This window comes from Melozone crissalis, unplaced genomic scaffold, assembly GCF_028551555.1.
Source record: "Melozone crissalis strain CALT ecotype California unplaced genomic scaffold, PUWL_Pcris_2 ptg000045l_1, whole genome shotgun sequence".
Classification (NCBI taxonomy): domain Eukaryota; kingdom Metazoa; phylum Chordata; class Aves; order Passeriformes; family Passerellidae; genus Melozone; species Melozone crissalis.
Window position 1 is genome coordinate 17,116,800 of NW_026535823.1, and position 24,470 is coordinate 17,141,269.

The 24,470-nt window shown below is 35.2% G+C and overlaps 1 protein-coding gene across 1 annotated transcript in view; it reads left to right on the forward strand.

The window, feature by feature from the left end:
• The window catches only part of HFM1 (helicase for meiosis 1), a 30,250-nt gene extending 14,821 nt beyond the window's left edge, over nucleotides 1–15,429 (forward strand). The window contains exons 19-38 of the mRNA XM_054286031.1: nucleotides 1,459–1,539; nucleotides 2,167–2,258; nucleotides 3,077–3,183; nucleotides 3,271–3,318; nucleotides 3,509–3,606; nucleotides 3,695–3,826; nucleotides 6,693–6,778; nucleotides 7,678–7,761; nucleotides 8,768–8,925; nucleotides 9,623–9,726; nucleotides 11,187–11,342; nucleotides 11,586–11,681; nucleotides 12,068–12,186; nucleotides 13,014–13,096; nucleotides 13,189–13,295; nucleotides 13,403–13,501; nucleotides 13,929–14,019; nucleotides 14,270–14,375; nucleotides 14,741–14,898; nucleotides 15,162–15,429. Coding sequence (XP_054142006.1) covers nucleotides 1,459–1,539; nucleotides 2,167–2,258; nucleotides 3,077–3,183; nucleotides 3,271–3,318; nucleotides 3,509–3,606; nucleotides 3,695–3,826; nucleotides 6,693–6,778; nucleotides 7,678–7,761; nucleotides 8,768–8,925; nucleotides 9,623–9,726; nucleotides 11,187–11,342; nucleotides 11,586–11,681; nucleotides 12,068–12,186; nucleotides 13,014–13,096; nucleotides 13,189–13,295; nucleotides 13,403–13,501; nucleotides 13,929–14,019; nucleotides 14,270–14,375; nucleotides 14,741–14,898; nucleotides 15,162–15,228 — 2,072 coding nt within the window. The 3' untranslated portion in view covers nucleotides 15,229–15,429. The remainder of the gene's footprint in view (nucleotides 1–1,458; nucleotides 1,540–2,166; nucleotides 2,259–3,076; nucleotides 3,184–3,270; nucleotides 3,319–3,508; nucleotides 3,607–3,694; nucleotides 3,827–6,692; nucleotides 6,779–7,677; nucleotides 7,762–8,767; nucleotides 8,926–9,622; nucleotides 9,727–11,186; nucleotides 11,343–11,585; nucleotides 11,682–12,067; nucleotides 12,187–13,013; nucleotides 13,097–13,188; nucleotides 13,296–13,402; nucleotides 13,502–13,928; nucleotides 14,020–14,269; nucleotides 14,376–14,740; nucleotides 14,899–15,161) is intronic.
• Nucleotides 15,430–24,470: the final 9,041 nt, after the last annotated feature.

A 24,470-nucleotide genomic window follows, 5' to 3' on the forward strand; every position in this document is an offset into this window, starting at 1 on the left:
TGAATAAAACCCAGTTATTAACCTTTTTTAAAAAATACTGCATTTTAGCTATTTGCAATTCCATTCGAAAATATACAGTAGACAAAATCATCTGGGAATTGGTGCTTATTAACTTTAAATACAGAAATATTATACAACTCTTCAGGTGGTTTTGTTTTGTTAATTTGTTTTAATGTAAGTTTTCTGGTACTTTAAATGTTAGTATATTTATAAAACAGTACTTGCTATCAAGTTCTTCAAATCTACAAATACAATTTTCTTTCTTCAGTGAAACTCCTCATGTCCATCCAGACCATTTGGAGCTAAAATATCTGCAGAATGGTCTGGTCCATGAAAACATGGACAGATAAAATGCCCAGAAATTTGTATAGCTTGTACTTGGACTCCACTTACACATTTTTAACATAACTGTGTAGGAAACATTTGTGATTGATTTTGGGCTTCATAGAATGATGCTGAGGCTGTTCATTGGGTAAGGGTTTCGAGGGCCTTCAGGAACACAGTGCATTTGCTACATTTTGCTACTTGAGGTCCCCAAATGTGAGAGATATTGACTCTGACTTGCAGACAGTGAAAAGAGGAGTACTTATCAGTAAGAAATTTTGCCTTTTCAGTAGTTTTCTGTATTTTTCTGGTTTTTACATCAGGAGTTTTCTGTTCTTGCCATGTAGGTTGAAAGGAATAGAGGGAATGAAGTGTGATACTACCTAAACAAGCCTTTATGGGAGAAGGCATGGTTTAAAATGTACAGATACTGCTAGAAGAATTCAATTAATGCTTTTTTAGTGTGGCAATTCTGATGTTAAAAACTAGCTCCTCTTCCTTACAATATGAAATATTTTGTAGTAATGTATATAATGTTTTCATATATTTCATGTGTAAAGTGAATGATTGCCTGGGGAACTGTCTCTTTGAGTGCTGTTCTAACTGACTTTTAAATTCTGAATGTTGCCCTGGTCTTGAAAAAGAGAGACCAAAAGCACTTTGGTCATTCTTATGCAGATACCTGACACAACAGGTTTAGTGAAATAAATACAAATGCAGCATGAAAATTTCTAATGAAGGATTCATGAATACTTGTGGGTATTTGAAATTTGGACCATTTCAGTGTTAACTCTGTAGCAAAAGTCTTTTGTGTAAGTGCTTGTGGGTTCTCTGATCTGTCATTCAGAATTGAATATGGCAACCTACGTTCCAGCATCTAGTTTCTTTTCCTTTACAACTTTTGCCTTACTGAAAAAGAGTTGGCTTGTCCTTATCAGTTATCTTTCAGTGAGTTTCCCCAGAGAAAAGTTAACGTTAACCACCAACTTTAATAGGAGGATTCCAAAACCTTTACTTGTGTTCAGTGGAATTACTTGGGTATACATTCATACCATTTGATGATGATGTTTGTGGTTTGTACATGGATAAGGTATTTTTAGTACATGCAGAAAACATTTTTCACATTTTTGACAGAACTGTGTCTGAAGAACTTAAATGACTTATCAGCTTTTGATTTGATCAGGATGGATGAAGCAAATAATTTCAAACCAACAGGTAATACTTTTTTCAAATAAACTAATTTTCAGGAGTGATGTAGAGATAGTAGTGAACTGTGAAGGATCTCAGCTACCCTTGTGACTCATTAGTAAGAGTACATAAATGTAGTAGAGAGTAAAATCTGAGGGACTTTTTGAGTGGAATATTTGGACAAGTTTCTTGACCAAGTCGTGGATGTTCACTCTCTTAATCTTGTTTTATGAATAGATCTTCTCTTGTTGCTGAAAATTTGTTGCAGATTAGAAGATTGCAGAACACTGTGTCAGGATAATTGGTTGTGGCACAGTGCAAGGAAGGACAGGTTTTATCAATACCTGCTCTTCTCTGGACTCCTCTGCTAGAGGTGTTTGGCTTCTTGGCAACCACAGTTCCCTGCCTGGTGTGTGTGGGACTTCATCTCTATTGGAGAGAATTGCCACTGGCACATGGTTCTTTCTGCCACTCTGTGATTGGATCAGTCATGTCCATCTCACAGCTGGGGACAATGACATACTGAGTAGTGGGGGTAAATCTCACAGAGGCCTGGAATAAGAAAATGAATTTAATTTTGTGGCTTTAAAAACTCTAAGCCACTAAAATATACTTGACATACTTATTTTTTTATGGTATATTCTTCTTTTACAGAGACTGGAAGATTAATGGCGTGGTATTACATTGCATTTGATACAGTGAAGCAGTTTTTCACAATGAAGGGAACTGAGACACTAAATGAATTGGTAATTTGAGGGGTTTTTTTAATTACATATGTTCAATTATTTTTAAACAGTCTGAGAAAAGAAGTGTAAGGTGTTATTTATTTTAAAGAGCTCAGGCTTTGTTTGTATAAAGTTTTAGAGAATACATCTAATTAAATTCTATATGGAGTATTTTTGAGACTTTGTACTTTGAGATCTTTTGATTTCCAACTCTTTCTTCACTCACTAACCTTGCTTATGAAGATGCAAAGTTGCTGAAGCTGTTCTGTTTATGTACTAAAAGCCTTAATATTTTCTGCTGTAGTAGGTTTTATTTGTTGAAAAAACAGCTGCATCAAGAGCAGGTTTTACTTTTAAGGGAATTGTCTTTCTGTTTTAAGTAACTTTCCTCTTTCAGCTAATGAGTTGTTATCTGAAGCACAAGAAATTTTGTTTTCAAGCAAATATTATGGTAAAACAGTGAAAAAAACGGAACACTTGTTCTCCTGTGACTGTCTTTGTTGTTAAAGTGTGAAGAAAGCAAGGTGAAATACATAACAGAAAAAGTTGTTTGTATTTGCGTTGTATAAAGTGTTATTAAGGTGTGGGGTTAATTTTAGATAACCTCAACTGAAATAGTAATCAAAAAGCTGAAAGAAAAATTTTCCCCTTTCATTAATAGCCTTTATAGGAAGAGGAAAGAAAGTTGGTCAGTATCAAAAAGAACTGATGGACTGTGTCTTCATGGTCATACTGCTGAGGCAATAAATTTTTTTAAATGTTCTTCTAAAAAAAATTAGAAGAAGTAATAGAAAAAATGGCAAATTAAAACAATTACTAAAAACATTTAATTATTACAGATTACAATGATCTCCAACTGCACAGAATTTGTGGATGTGAAGTTAAGAACAAATGAAAAGAAAATATTGAACACTTTGAATAAAGACAAAGACAAAATAACAATCAGGTATTTAAAAAATACATTGAAAATTGAAAGTACCTTTTTAACAATAAATAAAATGAATTTAGAAAATATTTATGTTTTCATGCGTAGGTTTCCAATGGAGGGAAAGATAAAAACAAGAGAAATGAAAGTAAACTGGTAAATATTATATTGCCTTTTTATTTTTTATTGAAAACCTGCCATTTTATGGCTGTTGAAGTCCCTGCTAAATTTTTTGTCATTTTGCAGAGGGCCAGATCTTGTATTTTGTTGTTTCTATTCTGAATTTCCTTTTTTTTCCCATGAAAAACTCTGACGTTCTTTGTTTACAAACCCATTGTTTTTCCAGTCTCATTCAGGCTCAGCTGGGATGTATTCCTATTCAAGACTTTACTTTGACACAAGATACTGGCAGAATATTTAGAAATGGCTTGAGAGTTACTAGATGTATGGTAAAATTTAATTTTTTTTTTCTTGTACATCTCCTAGTAAGCTACATTAAGTTTATTAACATAAGTCAATCTTCTTTTTACAGGGCTATCTGACTTTCTGGCATCATCTAAGAACAACTTCTCTGCTTTATTAAACTCTTTGATTTTAGCAAAGTGTTTCAGGTGCAAACTTTGGGAAAATTCACTTCATGTGTCTAAACAATTGGAAAAAATTGGTAGGTACTAGTTAAAAATTATAAAAGTGTAATCTTGACAAAGAATCACAACTCATAAGTAGCCCGCTGATTTCTGTGGTATCTATGTACATAATTGAATTAGTCTGCTAATTACTTATTTGCCACAATTGAGTACCACAGTTGCCAGAAGAATCTGCCATTGCAAAAGCAAGCTCTTTAGTAGCTCTTTAGTAGCTTTCTTAAGGCTTTCAAAGTATTTCAGAATTGTTCTTATTCCTCTCTATTCCTCTCAGTATCCCAGGCATATTCCACATTGATGTGATTGCATGTCCCTGACTAGACTATGTCTTCCTTTCCAGGCAGCAGTTGCTGTAGGTCCTCTTACTTGTACGCATTAAAACCTTTTAATTCACATTGAAAAGGATAGGAATCATGAAATATAAATCAATTTATTATGCATGAGGTTCTTATACACATGATGATCAAAAGTTTCTAATGATCTTCCTTTCACTGTATCCTGTTATTGAATGAACTTCTGGCTGGAAGTACAGGCTTGTCATAATTATTTGAAAAGAAGTTCAGAAAATTTTGAGTCTTCTGTTTTATAAAAATGTAGTCATACTTGTTTGAGGTAGTAGTGTATCTTCCTGCTTTGATGTCTGGTCTTATCATACCTTCATGCTTTCAAAATTCACTGCAGCATTCTCTGTATTTCTTCTTTAGAGATACATCAGCTCTGCACTGAGGAGTGTAGTACAGAGATCTGCAAATTAGAGAATGGCTAAACCCAGAGGTCCATGGGGTCCAGTACCTTACAGGCTTTCCTGCTCAAGGGCAGAGGCTGTAATGCTTCATTCATGGGGATTCAAAGCAAGGGCAGGGCTTGTTAGCCTGTGCACAGCACAGTGCACAGTGCTGGGAACACATTCCCACTACCCCACACCTGTGGCAATGTTGACACGATCATCTGAGGAATCTGCCTCTTGTTCAGCATTTCTGTGGAGTTAGGATGAGTGGGATAAATATGGCACTTGCAGTGTAGACAAATTCTTCCCTGTGCACTATATTCACTAGAATAAAGTCACGTTTAGTTTTTTAATAAGAGGTGTATATACAGACATCTCTGTCCAATTTTCCTTTTTCTGGGTACTTTTTTCTTATGCTGTCATTGCTCTTGCAGCATATGTTACAAAGAGCTGCTAACTTCCAAAGTGTCATTTGTTCCCCTCACAAGCTTCTTTTGAACATTCTTCTGACAGTTCACTCTTTTCCTGAATCAAACACTGAATTGATGCCTGTAGTATGATACGATTTTTTAACCTCTGCCTATGGCTACTAATCTTCTGTTTCTTTCTGGAGTTAAATTAATTAAGTTCCCAGAAACTTGCTGATACCATGTAGCATATTCAGAAATCCTTAATTTTTAAACTCTTAGCTCAGTGTGCTGTTTTTGAACCTTAAAAATGCCTTTTTAGTCAGTATTTCCATTCTTAGAGTGACAGTTCTTTGACTGACACTTGGCCTTACTGAGACTGATACTTCAGTTGAATTCTTGCTGCATTTCTACAGCTCCTGTCCAATAATGATACTCCCCCTTGTTACTGAATGGTAGGTTTGATTTCTGTTTGCTTGTTCTGACAGACAGGATAATGATCAGTTGTCATACAGGATTTATGACGTTTACTACTTGTTCAATTTTATTTCCACCCCCATTTATTCATTTTGCTCAGAAGTGTAGGTGAAAATAAAGAGAAAAGAATCTTATTTACATCTGGTATTCTCTTCACTGGCAGAAATCCTTCTACCCTTTTAGGAATTAGGGTAAAAGAGTTAATCTTCAGCTTCAGTTATAAAGAAACAGAGCAGCAGCTCTAGCAGAAGAAGTAATATATGAGAATTCTCAGTATTCAGACTGCAGAGCTTCTGCAAAGGAGCAGGAAGATGGTAAAAGATGTTTTCCCCAAGTCAGACCCATGTGTATTATGTTCAAATACACATGAAAAGAAAAAAGGTGTTCTGTTTCTCTAAAGTATTAAATTCTTGAGTTAAGTATTTTCTTATAAGATTACAGTAATGTCTTCCAAGAAGCAATCTAAAAGTATTTTAAGAGTTTTCCCACTTAATTTTCAGATTTCTTACACTCGTTCTTTAGCAGAGCTCTTTAGCAGAACTGTGTGAGAAGGATCCAAATACTCATTCTAAGTATTTGGTACTATTTTTTACATACAATCATTGCAGTTGTTATAATAGGCTGTAATGCCAGGTCAGTTAAATGCCTTTTCATACACTGTGATAAGTCTAAATCTCACTGGAAGTATAGTGAATCACAAAGAGAAATAAAAGTGTATGTGGAATTCTCTGCTTTTGTGGCTTACATGCCCATGGGAAAGTTTTTTGCTAAAGCTGGAATAACTCGTAGAAGATAATAATAAATACTTCTTTTTTCAGTGAATTTCATTATTAACTTGTTCAAAAACATTGAGGCCTTTATGATTTTAACATAATTAAAAAATTTCTTGAATAGGGAAAACATTCTGAGACAAAGAATACTGCATGGCATGCTTTTTTATCATATATATACAGAACACATTTCTTGACTCCTGCAGAAAGTGATTTAAAATCTGTTTTATTGTAGAAAATGCAAAAGTTGTCATCATTGAAATATTGTATATTTTCATGTTTTGTTTGTATTGCATTTCTTTTTCTCTTTACTAATGGAGAAATTAATTACTACTGAAATACTTAAGTGAAAATAAGTTTAGTGATTTGCTGAGCATAAAGCTGCATCAAATGTAACAGAGTTATTTATGCTTTGGGTTTACCTGCTGTAATGCAGTTGTTAGAATAATTTGAGGTTATTCATTGTCCTTTAACAGCATAAAACTTGTATACATGTTTTTCACAGGTGTATCATTGTCAAATGCTATGGTAAATGCTGGGCTGACATCATTTAAAAAAATTGAAGACATAAATGCAAGAGAGCTTGAATTGGTAACTTATTATTTTGTACATAGATAAATACGATAGGGAAAATACTGAGGATTAATACTGTTAGCAGTAAAAGCAGTATAGTTAATATATATTTGCTGTATGGTCATAGCAAAATTTAGATGTTTAGGTGATTTATTAATTTTAGCTAGTAGAATTTTAAAAACTGTGTAGCTGCTGCTGGTTTTCCTTGAAAATGTGTATGATGTTTTGTTGTAGCAAATTTAATGTGAATGATGATTTCACTGATTTGGTTGGCTGTGGAAAGCAGATGCTTAAATATGTAGAATTTCATCATTAACATGGTTTGAAACGTTCTCTATTAGGAGTGTTGGAAAAATATAAAAGGGAATATGTATTTACAGTTTCTCTTAGTGTATCTTAATTATGAAAATCCCAAATTTCCATTATTGCAAATTTGAGATAGGAGTAGAATAAAAATCTTCTTAATCATCTACAAAGCACTTGTTATTTTAGGAAAGGTAAATGTTGCCCTAGGACTGGTTCTTTGGCTTTTGGCTTCTTTTCTGTGCAAGCTGTTTTTCCAATGTTCTGGAAGATATAACAGACTTCTAAATCTTACTTTGATTTTTCTGTTTTGACTTTGGAAATTTGATTTTTCATTTCTGGCTCCTTTTGTATTTTTTCTTGTAATTTGTTCTGTTTTAGTTAAAGCTTGTGCAGCATAGAAGAGTCATCTCATATAAAACCTGAGTAGTCATTGGTAGGTGATTGAGTTATCTGAACTGAAGCAGCAGCAACTTTTACAAGTGTTGGAATTTCCTTTTGGTAATGTTGCTATTCTGGGCATCACTGACAGTAGAGAACCAAGAGTGAAAGGGCTTTTGTTGTTAACATAATTACTCAGGTGACTTTGATTCCTTGGATTTATATCTTTGCAGATTTTAAACAGACATCCTCCTTTTGGAAACCAGATAAAAGAGTCTGTTTTGCACCTTCCAAAATATGAACTTGAAATTGAACAGGTACATTCTTTCATATTTATTTTATGTTTTTATGCTTGTATTATAAAAATAAAAAAGCAAGTACTGACTTAAAGCAGTTCTGAGTCTTCCCAGATGGAAGATCACACAATATTTGGCCTCCTTCCAGCTTAGCAGGTAGAATGAAACTCCCAAATCTCAAAGGAGAGCCTTGGAACAGACATTCCCCATAAAAAATTGGCCTCTCTTGTTGATAGCATTTTATGTTACAGATGTATACCAGTACATTCACATTCTACCATTATATGTGAGTCTGAGAGGTCTCTTCTATCTTGAATTTAAGCAAACCCTAGAGACAGCAAAACATCCAAATACAGCTAACTAAAATATTATTAATGCATGTTTATTTTCTACAGCACACTTAGGAATATAGAGAAACAACAAGTTAGTACATTAACCTAGCTGGTGCCCTTTCAAGAGAAGGGTACAGTTCTATGTGTAATCAAGAGCTTTGAGGTTCTGATATGCATTTCGTCTTTGTATGGATCACAAAGACACTCTAGCTTTCTAAAATGCAAAATTTGAAAAGTGACCTTAAAGTTGATAGAAATGAAGACACTTTTGAAGTTAAAAGCTCAATAGATGTGTGAAATTCTCTTGGTATAACAATCAGTTCTAGTTTACTTTTCCCTTGATATAATACCAGATAAGTAGCTCAATTCTCAGAATGAAGATTTAACAATTATAAAATCTTCTAGAGGAATGTTGGGATGCCAAAATATAATTTCTATATAACAAATCATATTCTTGTGTATTTCTCTTTGCATTTGTCCTTGATTCTCAGTACTGAATCAAACTTAGGGTATTCAGCTTATCACCAAGTTAGTGCTGAAAATCAGTGTCTCAGAGGAACAAAAAAAATTGTACCACAAATTCAAAGTGCTTAAGTTGAGTTTTTGTGCTTGTATCAACAGATAGAAATTTATGGGGGGCATATATTTTCCTCTGCATATTTTAGCAGTTCTGTCTTCTGTATCATTTTCCCTAGCTTCCCAAATACAGTGACACGTTGGCAGAAATCTTAGTAACCATCAAATTAACAAACTATGAGCAGCTCCAGACCAAGAGAACAGCGCCAGACTTTCACTATGCTACATTGGTCATAGGAGATGCTGACAACCAAGTCATTATTAATCACAAAATTATGTATGTATGATCAGGTTTTTTTGCCTCACATAGTTTTATGGTGTTGATTTTTCATTTTGTGACTTTCAGGCAGAATTTCAATACTTCCTACTGATGTCTAATAGTACAAAATTATTCTTTATCCTACAGCATTTTCTAGTCACTGTTGTCAGTTAAAATGCTACACAAAATTCAGCAACCCCCAAAACATGCCAGTGTGCTTGTCAGTGAAGAAAACACGTGTAAATATCTGTTAAACATCAATGTCATATTATGGAAAAGTCATAATAATTTCCCCATAAATATAAAACAAGTAAAATACCTTTTAAAATTATGGATAAACCAGTTGTTACTTACTCCTGTTAGCTGTATTTCTTTAATTATATTTTAGAAATATTTTTTCCCCTCAGAGATGGATTTAAATTCTCCAGTTGGCTAAGAGATGCTTGGAGCAAATGGGAAAAGAGAAACAGAATCTTTTCCAACTGCTTGACCTTCATGACAATTCTGACCAAAGTCTGGCACTTTGGGCAAAATTGAAACTGATCTGCAGGATCCTGGCCCTCTTATGGCTATAAATCATACATGATTGAAAAGTTATTCTTAGGCCAATTATCAAGCAAAACGAAAGAAGTAGAACCAAATTCAGGCTCTTTCACTTGGTTACAGATACCATAGTATGTTGTCCTTGTCTGACAACTTTGCTGATGCATTACAGGGATTCTGTGCTCCTGAAAACTGGACATTGGATGAAGAAAATTGAAGTTAAAAGAGCTGTCAAATCAGAAGACATTAGTATAAATTTAATTAGTTCTGATTATGGTAGGTTAAGGTATTCTTTGAATTAAAAACCAATATGCATAAGATTTTGGAACAAATTGCTAAAACACTTTCTGTTAAGCCAAAGTATAATAAAGTGAGCTGGTCTGGAAACAAACCTCTATAACATGTATTTTACTGGGTTCCATACTACCTCTCACAATTACTTATCTGGTTATTTAATTTACTACCACATAAAGAGCTGCGAAGCATCAAAACTGTTACTAGGAGACAATATTTAGCTCTGTTGATACACATTGGGATTCTCTTTTGTCCTTCTCCTTCAAGTGGGTTAACTTTCAGCAGAGATAACCTATCAGCCTGACAGGTTTTTTATGCTGAGCTGAGCTGTCTTTGTGAATGGTTAGGTTTTGCAATGTAGTGAAGAGGTGTTGGATGTGGTCATCTCCACTTTGGTAACAAGAAATTCCTACAGCTGGAAATAGTTGTGCCTTACTATGTGCAGATTTAAACATGAGTCCCCTCAGTAACAACTTCCATACAATTGGAACTATAGCAGTAAAGGAGCACCTTATGACCTTGAAACACAAAACTTCAAAAAACAATTTAAAGATAAACTGGCTCCATTCAATTCTGTCATCATGCCCCACCAGTAAAAAAGAGTGATGTGTGTTAGGTTAACTGAAGTGTAGTTGATGCTTCCATGATAAATATTGACATTGAGATTATTACAATAATCAAGCCTGGAATAATCTGTATTTCTATAGCTAGACCTGTGGCTCTGGGAAAAAGGGTTTTCTAACCACACAGAAATGAAAATTGTCCTTTTATCTACAGGTACAGTAGATAAAGTACTCAGTACTGAGTTCAGAAAAACTCAGCACAACAGTTAATTTTTCTGAAACTGGTAACGGTGAAATTATACTAAAACCAGGTCTTCCTAGTCTCTACTTATTTTTAAGTCTGTTCCTATTTCAGACTTCAAGGAAATCTCACATTTTTTAAAAGCCTGTCTGGTTTTCCAGCAAATTTTATTTCCCTAATAAAAGACAAAATTGCTCTCTTTACAAAGGGTGTCTCTCAGTCTGTCATGAATATTGGCCTTCAACTTGAGAAGCATTATAAACATGTTCATTTTTTGCCTTTGCCAGTACAGAGCTGCTGATACTCCTGAACACAGACTGGAGTAGAGTTTAAAAGTTAAAATTTTATCAGCTGTGCAAAGTCATTGGTAAATTTAGTTTTAACAAAAGTAAGCTTGATCAATACAAGAACATTTGGTTAAAGGAACGAATTTCATTTTTCTTCTAGTAACTATGTCTTTAATTCTAAAAAATGTTTGGGGTTTTTAATCTCAATCCTAAACAATCTGGTCATACAAGAGTGTGCTCTAAGGGCAAATTACTTTTTTAAATTTCCATGATCTTTGAGTAACTGAAGATAATTGTAGTATAGAAACAGTTTAAAGCTGTTTTAATAGTTTTGTCTTTTTATTTTCCAAGTTGGCCTTGATATACAGCGAGCATATACAGCCTTCTACTTAACACCAAAACCAGAGGGACGTAAGGTGGTTACAAATCAAAAATTGAAAGCTGAATCTACACTTGATAAATGTTATAGCTCACCTCAAAGCTTGCCAGCAGCAAAAGTAGATACAGGTAAATGGTCAGATGACAGTATCTGGCTGATACTAAAGTCAACAGAAAATTGAATTTTGCTTTCACTAGGGAACTAAATCTTTATTCATCCCTGCTGTTTCTTTCTCAAAGGTAATAAAAATACAACTGCTGCTTCTACTTGTAAAGTACTACACTGCAGTTCTTTGATTTCGAAAGTAGGAAAAATCATGGGTGTTTGGTATCCAATATTACTGTTCGAATTTCTGCATTATATTTATCTAGGAGGCAGATCTAAACAGGAGATGGCTTACAAGAAATATGGCAACAGAGAATGCAACCACCGCTGTAAAAATAAAGATGTGTGTGGGCATGACTGCTGTGAGTTTCATTAAATGTACTACTTCTGATACTTTTAGAGAAATGCAATTTAGAACAGCTCCCATCATGCCAATGTCTACGTTAGCAGAAACAATACCAGCAAGAGAATTGGCAGTCATAAAAGCAATTATAAGTAGCTTTGGCAATAGCACTTTTATAGGTACTACAATGATTAATAACACTTTTTGTACTTAGCATATGATCTTAAAAAATGTCAAAGTTGTTATGCTTTTATATAAATACTGTGTTAGATCTTGTAGTTAGCATGTGATATCTTTTAACAGAAGATATTAAGCTTAGTGGCAAAGTTTTTCAAAGTAATTTGAAAACAATTAGGATTTATCCCTTATAACTAATCTAAAGATTATTTTACTTCATTTTCTCAGGTAAAACTGGAGTAGCTCCAAAGTCACAGATGAATGGAGACACAAACTTTTCTTTGTACCTAGCTGATTTAAGGAGCAGGAACTCAGTTTCATCTATACCCCCAGTAAAACGTCTAAAGGTTCGCTTGAATGCAGTCAGCCATTTCATAGGTTTATTTTAATCTGTTACATATTTGTAGGCATTGTTTGCAGAGAGAATTTTATATCTAAATTTGAACATCCAAGTTTGACTTTTCTGTGTGGAGTGCAAAAAGTAAGGAAGTACAAAGGTCCAGGAATCTTTGAGAGGTTCTGCTGTTCTTTGGGACATTTCCATTGGTCCACTTTTGTGCACATCCTCTATATTTTTTCTTTTATGGCATTTGATAGGTTGTGGTTGGTGAGGTTCAGAGGCATTGTTGGAAGGTACCTGCACTGTGACTTGGTTTGGCAAAATATGACCCCGAATGAAATTGTGGTATTTATTAGTCATGCTACTAAGAGTCCTTTTTTCACTGGCAAGTAGATCCACTTGTTTATAAGAAAACTATCCCTATTGGTTTTAAACTTCTGAAACATTTCATGGCTTGCACTTTATTCCTCTGAATGTAGTGGTAAACTAGGTCTTTCTTGCAGCAAGAATGACATTTGAGGTATTGGAGGGTTTTATTTCTACCTCACAGTTTTGTTTGCTTGTTTGTTTGTAGTAGAGGACTATTTAGCCTACAGCTAACACAGATGAGAGTCAACCAGTCTGGCTTTGCTGGGGTGCTTGCATACCTCCACCAGAAGCACATAACTCAAACCTTTTTAACTGAATGCATTAGATAGACAGACATCAGAAAGGTTTTATGACATTTAAATATTGTGCTAACTTAGAATATTAATGATGCCATTAACCCTGTTAAAAAATAATAGCTCTTAGTATGTTTATATCTTATGAGTTAAAATATTTTGCTTTCTTTAGATGCAGATGTTAAATCAAGCTGAAAATGTGGATCTCAAACAATTTGTTTTTACACCTAAGTCTTCATTGCCAGCCTTGCCAAGGTATTACTAAGAATTGCTTTCTGAATAAATTTATTTTGCAACTTTCTGTAATTGTTTTGCAGACATGTCATTGATTTATTGTTTTTAAATAGGTCTAGCAATAAACTGTCATCTTTGTCACCTTCAGTGGACCAGGAGGATAATATTAATACCTTAGAAGTATCTCAGAAACAACTGCAATCCTGGAATTGTGGAAAGAGTAGTAAGTTATTGCTAATGTTTAAAATTGCAGTGTTCACTGTTTTGATATTTAAATTAATGCTTCATATTTTTCTACCACAGATAAAAGCAGATACTGTTTTTCAGATGCTTTGAATGTGGACTTTGAACTGAGAGATGATATTTGGGATGATATTGATGATGAGAAATTGGTATTTGCCAGTAATTTTGTCAGTAGAGAATTAGGTAAGGTAATTTCAACAAACTTTTTCCTTTCCTAAAATTATTCTACAGACTATTATTTGAGAATAAATTATAATAATATACAATGAATAGAACTACCTGAAATTTTTGGTTAATTGACTAGACTGACAGATTTATTATTCTGCCTTGAATGTCACGTATATTGTGACAAATCCAATACAGAAGGGACAGTTGAAAAACTCACAATTAAAGTTTTTTGATGGCCTGCAACTGCATAATTGTTGTTTCACAATGTATATTGACTGTATATCTCTGCTTATCTTTATATTAGCCCAAAACCCAAAGAAATATTTCAAGTGTTAAGACACTTTCATAATCTTCAAAGTGCTATTTATCATAACATGGGAAATATTTAGAAGGGGTTGTGGCTTCTTCTCAACCCTTTTTTAAAGCTTTCATTCTTTTGCAGAGCATGGAAATATCTGCCTTCAAAGTCCAGATGAATGTCAACCCCTCTGCCAGTATACATCAAGCAAAGCCACAAATAACATTTCAAAAGAGTAAGACTTACATAATTTACTGCTATTAAAATATTGTCTGTATTTCACTTGTATCTGTGTAATGTATAGAATGTTGTTCACTCATAAAAGTGAGTGAAATTTCAGTGTTTAAAAGGCATGACTTGTTGCATTATTTTAATTTGCTTTTTATTTAAGTGTGCAGAGAAATAAGTAGAAAAACCTGAATTGAACAGAAAATAATTTTTCCCTTCTGTAAAAATACTGAAATTATTCAACTTGGTATTTTCAGTTCATGCATGGTACAAGATGAGTCCAGGATTCACAACTCGGATGTTTCTGTGGTCAATAGCACATCAAAAGTGAATTTATCTGCACAGATTAGAAATAGAACCTTGGTGAGTAAGAATATATTGACAGCTGAATTTTCTATCATTTGAGTACTTATTGTGTAAATATATCTGCCATATCTGACTGATGAATCAGTTAGGATATCATGAATTTCAAATTGTCCAAATCATTCTCTGTTCATTGGGATATTCCTGATACAAAGAAATAGGATATGAATTTACTTTATATAGCATGATCTCAAAGCTATTTACTCAATTTGATCATTTCTCTGTCCAGTATATATTTGGATTCATCACATGCTTGGTCCTTGTCAAATATCATAATATCGATTAAATACCAGTACTATATTGTACAACAATCTAGGAGTTTCAGTTGGTTTAACCATGTATACTTTTAAACTTTTGTGTTGCAGTTCAGTTTTCAAGAAAAAACACATTCAAGTTCTTCTCAAGAGCAAAAAAGTTTACAGTGTTCTTCCATCCCAGAAATAATCTCAGACTCTTCTAAATTCACTAGGAAAGAAGATTTTTTTATTTTCACAAAAGGGCAGGAAAAAGAAGTAGATCCAAGGTAAGAAAAACTTACATATGTTTTTCTGTTTCTTCAGTGTTTCAGTGCTTAGTTCTTCATGGAACAGAGACTTTTGGCGAATGTGTTAGTTTCTAATATTCATTGCTAAAAAGTTTAGTTTTCTCAATAATAGTAACAAATAATTTTTCTTAAGACACATTACTTAAAATTGCTTGTCTTGGTTTCTCTTGACTCTATAGTGTTCCTGATTCCATAGGTTTTGATGTGCTATACCTTATTTTGTTTGTTTGCTTAATCTTTAGATTTCTTCTTGATGATGAAACCAATGATGTCAAGCCCTTTCTTGGAATATTTGATGGTATTTTGTAAAACATGTAAACAAAATACATTGTAAGTGCTGGGGAAAGAACTTACAGTCAATTTTACAGTGAAGGCTCCAGTCAAGAGAGTTTGATTCCTGTTGTATACCTATTTACTAATAGCTGGATTGCTGCATAGAATATACAATAAATTAGACACCAGTTTTGTTGTAGAATTTATGGAATGTAAGAAATAATATCTTGTTTTACAAGTATTAAAGTATTTTTTGTTGACCTTGCTGTTTTCAGGATTATAAAGAAAAATATTGAAATGTGTCAAAGGAGAATAGTTCATAATTTGAGGGTACTTTAATAGATAACAGAAAATCCCATTAGAGAAAGTAAAGGTTTAAGTGTTTATAACATGTCCTGCTTCTCAAATAATCTTTAAGTGAATGAAAGACTCTTTCCTTGGAAATTTTGTAATATTTTTCAGGTTTTTCTTTCAGTTTCTCTAAAGTTGAATTTTTCATAGTGCTGTAAAATAATTAGATTTATAAACAGAAGTAATAGGATGATAGATTATCCTAGATTCTAGATATTCCTTTTGACAGTGCTATGAATGTGTTAATAAAAAAAAGCAACTTAAGCAGATATGTTTCCAGATTCTCAGCAAACCAGTTGTTAAATGTCTGTAAAAATACTCTAAAACTCTCTTCCCTGTTCAGTTTCCTACCCAAGGTCATAAAATGGACATTCATGTGTCCTAATACAGGTTTAGGCACCAGGTATTGCATTTGGATATTTTCTTGTAGCTTTAGTGTTTGAATAGTAGACTTTGCAAGTTCAACAGTTAGTAGAATTTATGATATTGCCTAAAATCCAAGAGAATGTTAAATTTTACTGTAATTATTTAAAATGTGAGGAATTAAAATGTTATAATCACATGTGAAACATTAGCTGTCTGTTCTTTCAACATTGTGGTGCAACTAAATGCAGCCATGTTTTTCTCCACTACCAGATTGTAATTTTCTCAACTATTAACATTTTGCTTGACTCCAGTGTTTCCTACACTTTTGACTTAATATAACTCTTTCTCTGCATGAAAGAATGGCCTAATCTAAGCAGCCTCAATACTCACCCCTCAACATGTTTTTGACTATGCAAATGCCAGCAGGCCCCAGTTTAATTCACTTTTCTACGCCTCAAGTATTTTATTACATCTCAAAGTTATTAGTATGTCAGATCTCTTTTTGTCAGATTTTTTAAAATTAAGCTTCCAAGCTGATGTAAGTCAGAATTACTGTACTACTGCTACATTTAGCCCAGCAATCCTAGTCATGTACACATTCCAGTTCTGTGTCAGGGTAAGATTTAAGAATGCAGATTTCATCTCCTGCACTTCACCATCTTCTGATTTCCATGTGAAACAGGTGGCTCCTAGGCAGACACAGTGGTGTTTCTCAAAAGATGCCTCATATAAATGATCAGGAGACCAAAACCCCAGGTCACACCCCAGAAGGTAAGTGTTGACATAGCTATGGAGAGCTGTAATTGCCACTGTTTAATTGAATCCTATTAAGAGATAAACCTAATTCACCTGGATTCCCTGTCTAGGAGTCCAGAAAGAGGCAGACACTGTCAGAAGATGTTTTAGATTGTAAGTGGGCTGACTTGCTCTCCGGTGCAATTGTCCAATTACCTGTGTGGAGAGTGACATGGAGAAGCTGGCTGCTGTAATTTCACAGAGAGGCTCACTGAATATTGCTTTGCTTGTGCATGTGAGACACTGAATTCCTTTATGCATGTAAGGATCTAACTTTCCTAAGGTGAATAAAAGGGCAAGAGATGGCTATGCTTTGTTTCAGGTGCTGACCAAATGCTAAAAAAGACAAATTCAACAGGATGTTATCAGACATTTTCACTAAGCTACTGACAATGAGTAAAATACAGACTAAAGTACGTAAAAAATTTGTTAGAGTCTAAACTGATCCTTATTTTAATTCTACATAGACTTGAAACATTAAATGAGTGGCTCGAGTTTCAATCACTGGGATTGTGTAAGTAATTCTCTGGGGATACAGCAGGATGCCACAGACTTTAGTCTGGGGGTGATTCTACAAAATTTACATTATAAAAAATACTGTTTTCTATAATGGAGAAGTGAAAGAAAATTCAATGTGATGAGAAGTCAGATTTTACTATCTTACTTGTGTGATTCCCCATAATAAAATACATGCTTATACCTGCTTTTAATTTAACTTCAACTTCCTTATATGCTTCCTTGTCCTATCACACATACTGATTTCAAAATATAAACTGAGGTCAACCATATCTGTGCCTGAAGAAAATGCAATATGCACTCAAAACCTATAATCTTCAATAGTAGTGGGAAAAGAAGTATAGTGTTTAAACATGTTGCGAGACATCTTTGTGTATAAGGTAAGTTACAGCATACAGAATACTACAAATGTATTGTAACAATTTTCATTGTGTGGTGCCTGTCTTGAGCACATTTTAATTATATAACTTTTATTCCTGTATTTGAAGGTTTTAATGAGTTAAACATCACAGTAATTGTCAAAATAAGAGCAGTTGCAACAAGTGGGACTCTTGTTATTTGGGTGTATTTTTACTTAGATATACCTTCACAGAATAGTTATGTGATGTATAAAAGTTGGTGCTCTTAAAGGCAGTCAGAATAATGGTAAAGAATTAACAGAAGTCTCTGTATGAAACCAACACGCACAAAATATTTGAAATTAGTAATTTTGCAGAGCACAGATGATACCATTCTAATACATCATTATGACAGTATTGATGGTACCTCTTCTGAAAGAAAGGGTGTCTTGCATTAGCTCTTTATGTCACTTTGTCTGCATGTTATGTAGGTGAGCAAAAGAGTCATATCATGTCAATTGTTTTACTGCCAGAATCCTTAATTATATCTCTAAAATGAGATCTGTGAATGCCTGGGTTTTTTCCAAGCTCCTTTGCTTAACAAGGAAATAGAAAAGAAGATACTAATCAGGGTAAAATTCTCTTCCTGTAGAGGACTAATGACACACTGAATTTTTGGAAGACTTCCATGAGAATTAACTGAGGCACATGCAGTGCTTTCAGTGATTAATTCAGCTTGACTGAAAACAATCAGATAGAAAAAGGACAGGTGTTTATTGGCTGCCACTGTTCAGTTGAGATAAACCTGGCTTAGCCATGATTCTGTATTTGTTCTTGAAGTCTGTGTGACATTAAATGGTATCAGTTTAGCCTTCACTTTCTCCCAGTGTTGTAATTCCTGGTCTCCATGTGCCCGATGGGCGTTTCAGATGGAATGGGCTGGGGTAAGGAGTGCACCTCTGTAAGCACTAGGTCTGTCTGTCTCTAGGCAATGCTATCACTGTTGCTCTTCCCTCTGGTTGTGAAGAGACTGGAAAGGATGTGCTACTGTTGACTTGCAGTCCTGCCCTTAACAGGAGCCCCAGTTCAGACTGTTTATACCAGTCAGGGAGAGTTGGTTCCCAGTTTGCTTTGTATGCTACCTACCACACTGAAACACTACACTGTGGGGAATGTGCTTTGAGTGTCCTGAGTCTGTCCTCTTGTGCTTTTTAAATGGATTATTTCCATGTGCCAGGACTTAAGGGGCACATGTAATTGGTGATGTGTGAAAATGTTAACATGTTTTGCAGAAATGCAGTAGATGGTACTGGGTGGACAAACCACATAAAGAAGGTATATGTCCTTTCAAATATAATAAAATTGCCTAGATATAATAACAAGTAATTTCTTCCTGTATTTAACATATACTGCATGGAACCAGCATGTCTTTTTGACTGGGCCTACATGGCAATTTCTATATTTTAGATAGCTGAGCATAGGGAATAAGGCAAAACATTTTGTTTTGAAAACTGTAAGGATATTTTGTTTATATAAAGGAAACAATGTTTCTTTTGTAACTGTGAAACTTCCTATTAAAGGATGCATATAGCTTTCAAAATAAAAAGACGTTTGTAACTGTAAATGGCTATGATATATTTGCTGTTCCCCCACCCACTTAGAGACAAAACCTATTTATGAGGCTTTATTAAGTGCAAATAATTCCCATGGCTTCTGCAGAATATAGTCTGATTTGCATATAAATGACATCTCATGATTTCTGCTCAGAAAACTATATTGAAAAATACATCTTTCTGCATTGGAAACCTGATATTCACACATCTTAAGGTCAGCTTGCATAACTTGTTTTAAGCTGCTGCATGTTGATACCTGATCATACTTCCAGCTAGATTCAGGCTTTATCCTTTGAAATTATAAATTTCTTATTTTGATCTAATTCCAAAACATTTATCTCATCAGTTTAAGCAATTAAAAGTACTCAGAATATTCATCAGTGCAAGTGGAAAACTCCTAACTTGGCACTTTTCCTTATCCCCAGTACTGTGAATTTGTGATGTGAGAGAATTCCTGCTGTTTGAGTGAGACAGAAAAAGACTGCTAACTTGCTCTAGTCACTTTAATAAATGGTAGGATGTAATGAAAGTAGACACAGAAATATTACTCTTTTTTAATGCTTTAATCTGTATAATACAATAAGTAATACAGCGAACCTTGCCATTGAACTCTGTGTATTTTCACAGATTCTTATATCCTGCTTTGCCAATACCTTTGATGGAGTTTCTTTAAACAGCCAAGCCACTCATTCAGACAAGTGTCCACTTACTGACAGGCTCCTACTGCTTCTTAGATCCATCCTAAAATAAAAGAAAGATGTTGGACAGACAGGCATTAAAAGGTTTGGAAGAGAACTGCCATGCCTTGGTTTTCAAATTCCTGCCTGGCAAAGGTCTTAGTGACCTGAATGCCATTGTTGGAAGCAATAGGTTCTCTGCTTAGAGAGATTGATTTGCCACAGTAAATAGTCATTAGTTTTGAATGCCTCATGGAGAGCTTGACACTGTCTAGTAAAGAAAAAGTGAAAGTAGTGCTGTCTAGAAACTTGGATGTGCAAATCAGAACCTCCTTTTAGGCAATTTCTTTCAGTTTATAAAGGCCATTAAATTATCTGAATGAAAATGAGGCAGTACAATTTATTACTATTTTTCCTGGTGTGGAGTAATATTTTAGCTGTTTTATTCCAGACTTGTTAGGTTCCTGTGTGTAGAAACTACACTTCTTTGATCCCAGAACTCTATCCTTGTGTCTTATGTGGTATGTCTGGAGAAGGTTTTTCTGTCTAGTTGGGAATTTCCCCTCAAAGAATAGTCACTCAGCAGCTGTATCATTTATCATTTTCGGTATCTTCTCAATTATAAAGATTTCAGGCTCTGAGGTCAATTTGGTTTCTAAAAATTGTACTAACAGATGTAAAAGGTGTATTGACCAGAGCATCAGCACATCATCAAATAATGTTAGTTCTTAAGTATGGCAGCAGAAGCAATAAAGAAATTGTCAGCCATGAAATAGATATGCTTATCTTGTGATACATCCCAGAGATGCATTTCAGACACTGGAGGCTTGCTTGTGAAGAAAATAACCTGTGTTAGGAAGATAAGAGGTACAAGTGGATGGATCTCCCTCCCTGTCTCCTGGGTGTGATTGTCTCAGACAACCGTATTAGCAGAAGCTTAGATACATTCTTAGCTCCTGGAATGGATTTGCTGAAGTGACAGTGCATACTGAGGATGATGGCAAAAAGATGGGCAGTGTATTCTGGAAGAAAATAAAGTTGGCAGCTTGCAATGGTGAAACACAGCTTCAGATAAGCATGTGGTTCAATAGAAATTAGTCTCTGTTCATAGACTTTATAGCAGCCGATCAGACCTGCTCTTTCAGTTCAAGCAGTTAATAATATCTCAGCACTGTAGCTTAAGGGATACAATTTTCAAAATTATTGTAGTGTGGGACCGATAAATTTCAGCACAAAGAAGGCACTACTCCATATAATTTATTTTAGATTTCCATCTAGGGTATGTTCTGACACTCCACATGAAAGTCAAATTGTCCATGTAAAATGGTTTTCGGGTGATAAGTTGACCCCTGGGGTTTTAGTAAAATAATAGGTTCAGAATTCCATCTGACTCTCCAATCTATAAAAGCTAGTTATCAGCTGTTTGAAGGATTTGATAAGAAGGGGAAAAAAAGAGAGAGCTTTTGTGTAGTGACATTTTTCTCATTAATGGGGACAATGTAAGAATCACAAACTCCTTCTGGATTTGGCAGTAAATACTCTGCTGATGTGTTCCAGGAGGTAGTTGTTCTGAGTGAGGAGTGTATGTGTCTGATCCTTCACCTGCATATGGAACAAGGAATATTTCTAATAGACATGGATGGCCTGTCAAAAGAAGGACGTTTACCGTGCCATCATCTGGCCATCATTTCTAAATGCATTCCACCACCAGAGCCTACTTTGGCAGAAGTTTTGCTGCAGAATGACTGCCTCACGCTGCCTAGAGACACAGTAGGATATTTAAATGTAGTGCAAAACAAATGGTAACCTGAAAAGAAATAAGGTGTTATTTTAAGTTCTCGTCTGAACACTTGTATAGGACCTGCTGTGATTTTTTTTTTCTAGTTCTATTATTTAATTGTATTTTCTTGAGAATATTTAAAAATAGTTCCTGCTGTAACTTGTGACTTTACTGTCAGTTTAAGCAGATCCAAAGTTGGGTAGAGGCTTCGTTGCATTTTGTTCTAGTAGATGGGTGTATCTGCATGTTCATGCAGCATTAGTGACTGGGAAAAGCTGCCAGTAAGATAGGACCAGTCATTGTGACAGTTAGAAGCAGCTTGCTTAATAAAATGCTTAAAGCGTGTTTATGCTTAGTGCATTTGAGTGCCTCTTTGAATTTTGAGAAAAAAATCCTCCTGCTTTTAAAAAGCAACTGTGCTCAAGAAAATGACTTTCTACAATCTTTCTATATAAAAAGGATTGTCTCAAAGCAAAACCCAAGTCCCTCCTCAGTTGGTTGTGATGTTCCTGTACTTCCCCTTCCTGTGTGGGTGGTGAACATTGAGCTCACTGCAGAAGTACTGTTATACTCTCTTGCTGCAACTTTTGCAGGTGTGAGGAAAGTTATACAGAGGGCACCCATTTGCCTCCTGTGTTCTGGAAGGGGCAGACATCTTCTCCTCTAAGAGGAACTGAGCAGTGCTCAGGGGTGAAGACACCTGATGCTCCCAAGTTGGGTAGAGAAGGGAAATCTGAGATCTTGTTGGCAGTGTTACAGAGGATCTGGGATTTTGGTTGTGGGACAGAGCAAGCTTTAGAAGTAACAGGAGAAAGGTGAGTTTCTTAGAGCAGGTGTCTGTGGCACCTCCGTGAACCATTTCAGATTAGAAGGACTGGAGAGAAAGATTTGCCCTGCAGTGACACAATGGAAACATTAATTTTTAAGCTTTTTTATTAATTCTAGGTCTCCAACAGTTCATACTTGTCATGATTTAAAGAACAATTCTATCCTGTCATTCCAGTAACATTTGCATTTGTAAATCAGGATTTTGTGTGTGCTTATCAAACAGGAAAATATCTACCTAAACACAATTGCTAGTTTGGGGTCCTTGTGGACAGGATGAAAAAGAACTAACTGCTCTAACACCTTTACCTCTTCCTGGTTTTGTCTGGTTGAGCTTTATAGAGATAACTGGGTGTTAGTCCTGCAAGTGGGTAAGTTATAACAGATGTGGGACAGGCTGGCTCCCTCCCTTGAATGAACTCCTGCTTGTTCAGGTGTGCATGAGCAGTACTGAGATCTACTGAAGTGTGTTCAAAAGCAAAGCATCTGTTGCATTCATAAAGTGCTTTTCTTCTGGAAGAGTAGATCTGAGAAACCAGAATTTATGAATAACTCTGACTTCTGCTATTGACTGGATTTAATCTGCATTAACACTTTCCAGAGTAGCTATATCTATTCCTCTGGGTTGTTTGGCACTCTGAGGCTGGTTTGAAAATATGTCACCAAATTTCAAGCTTTCAGATGTTAGCGCTGAAACATTTACCCCTAATATTTGGGAAATGCTGGACTGATATAGTGTCAGGTACTGTAGCTGTGTAAGTGTTTACTGAAAAATCTGTGAGTGCAGCCATAGGTAGAGTTGGTGTCAGACATGTAAACATCATGATCCAGCCCTAGAAGGAGAGTCCCAGAGCTCTGCATCAGGGAGGACACAGAGCAGCCACAAGCCCAGCATCAGCTCCCTCCAGGACAGGGACAACAATCTGTTACCCCAACAGAATAAGTTTACTAAAGAAACATTGGATAGATGTGGTTTTATAAAAAAGTCTCCCCCATAACTTTTAATGCAGGAGTGGGGTATCTGTTCTAAGACTGAATTTAGGACATAGCATGACTAAAAAGCAAAACGGGAGAAAAAATAGTGGACAAAGTATTGCCTCCTTCAGAGGCACAGCTTTAGGAACCACCTGTTTCTTACAGGAAGCACTGAGTCTTTGTGTGTAATGCTGAGTTTGGAACAAACCTCACCTTCATGCCTGAATTTTGCCTTTTCTCCCCTGTAGGCAAACTTTATGCAGATGCCATTTTGTCTACTGCTATACAAGGTTGTGCTAACTGGCCAGATACTTTTGGAAGTATGACTGGAATGTGCTTGTGAAGATGTGGAAACCTAATCAGTAATGAAAATAGTTACTGAGTGTAAATCTGTGTTCTGTCAGAAAAACTTGTTGACGCTGTGGAGCTCCACTCTTGCCCCGTGCCATTCAGCTGTTGTACCAGGCCAGTTTTTCTGTAAGGTTGTTTTGTGAATTATCTTTTGAGAAGCCTGTCTCTTATCCCTTGGCAGTGCTGTTATTGTCAGAAGAAAGTGCATGTGTACAAAGAGCAAAGGAGACTCAAATGTTACCTTCCACGGTTTTATTTCACTCATCCTTGAATTGGAAAGTAGCCTTTGTTTCATGTATGTGGCAAGTGAACTACATAACATTAACGAAACAAGGATCCTAAATCCTGCTTAGAATTGTCATTGGCAGCTATTAGTTTATTTTCAAGAGTATTTTTTATTTGGAGCTTAGTCATAATTTACCAAGATGTAGTTCTGCTTGTTAGCTATAGAGGTGGTTGGAAGGGCTTGGGATGCTCCAAGATTTCATCCCAGCTTCATAGCATTCCTCATTGTCTTGAAACTGTGCTAGGCTTTGTATCTGTAGTGAAAGAGCTAAAAATAGAGCAGCACTAAATTGACATTTCCACTCCTTGTGTGGATGGAATGGGAGATGAGGAGCTCTTTGTCTCCAAGTGCAATGGGTAATTCCAAGTACTAGCTACCATTTGTAAACAGCTGTGTCTTTCCTGC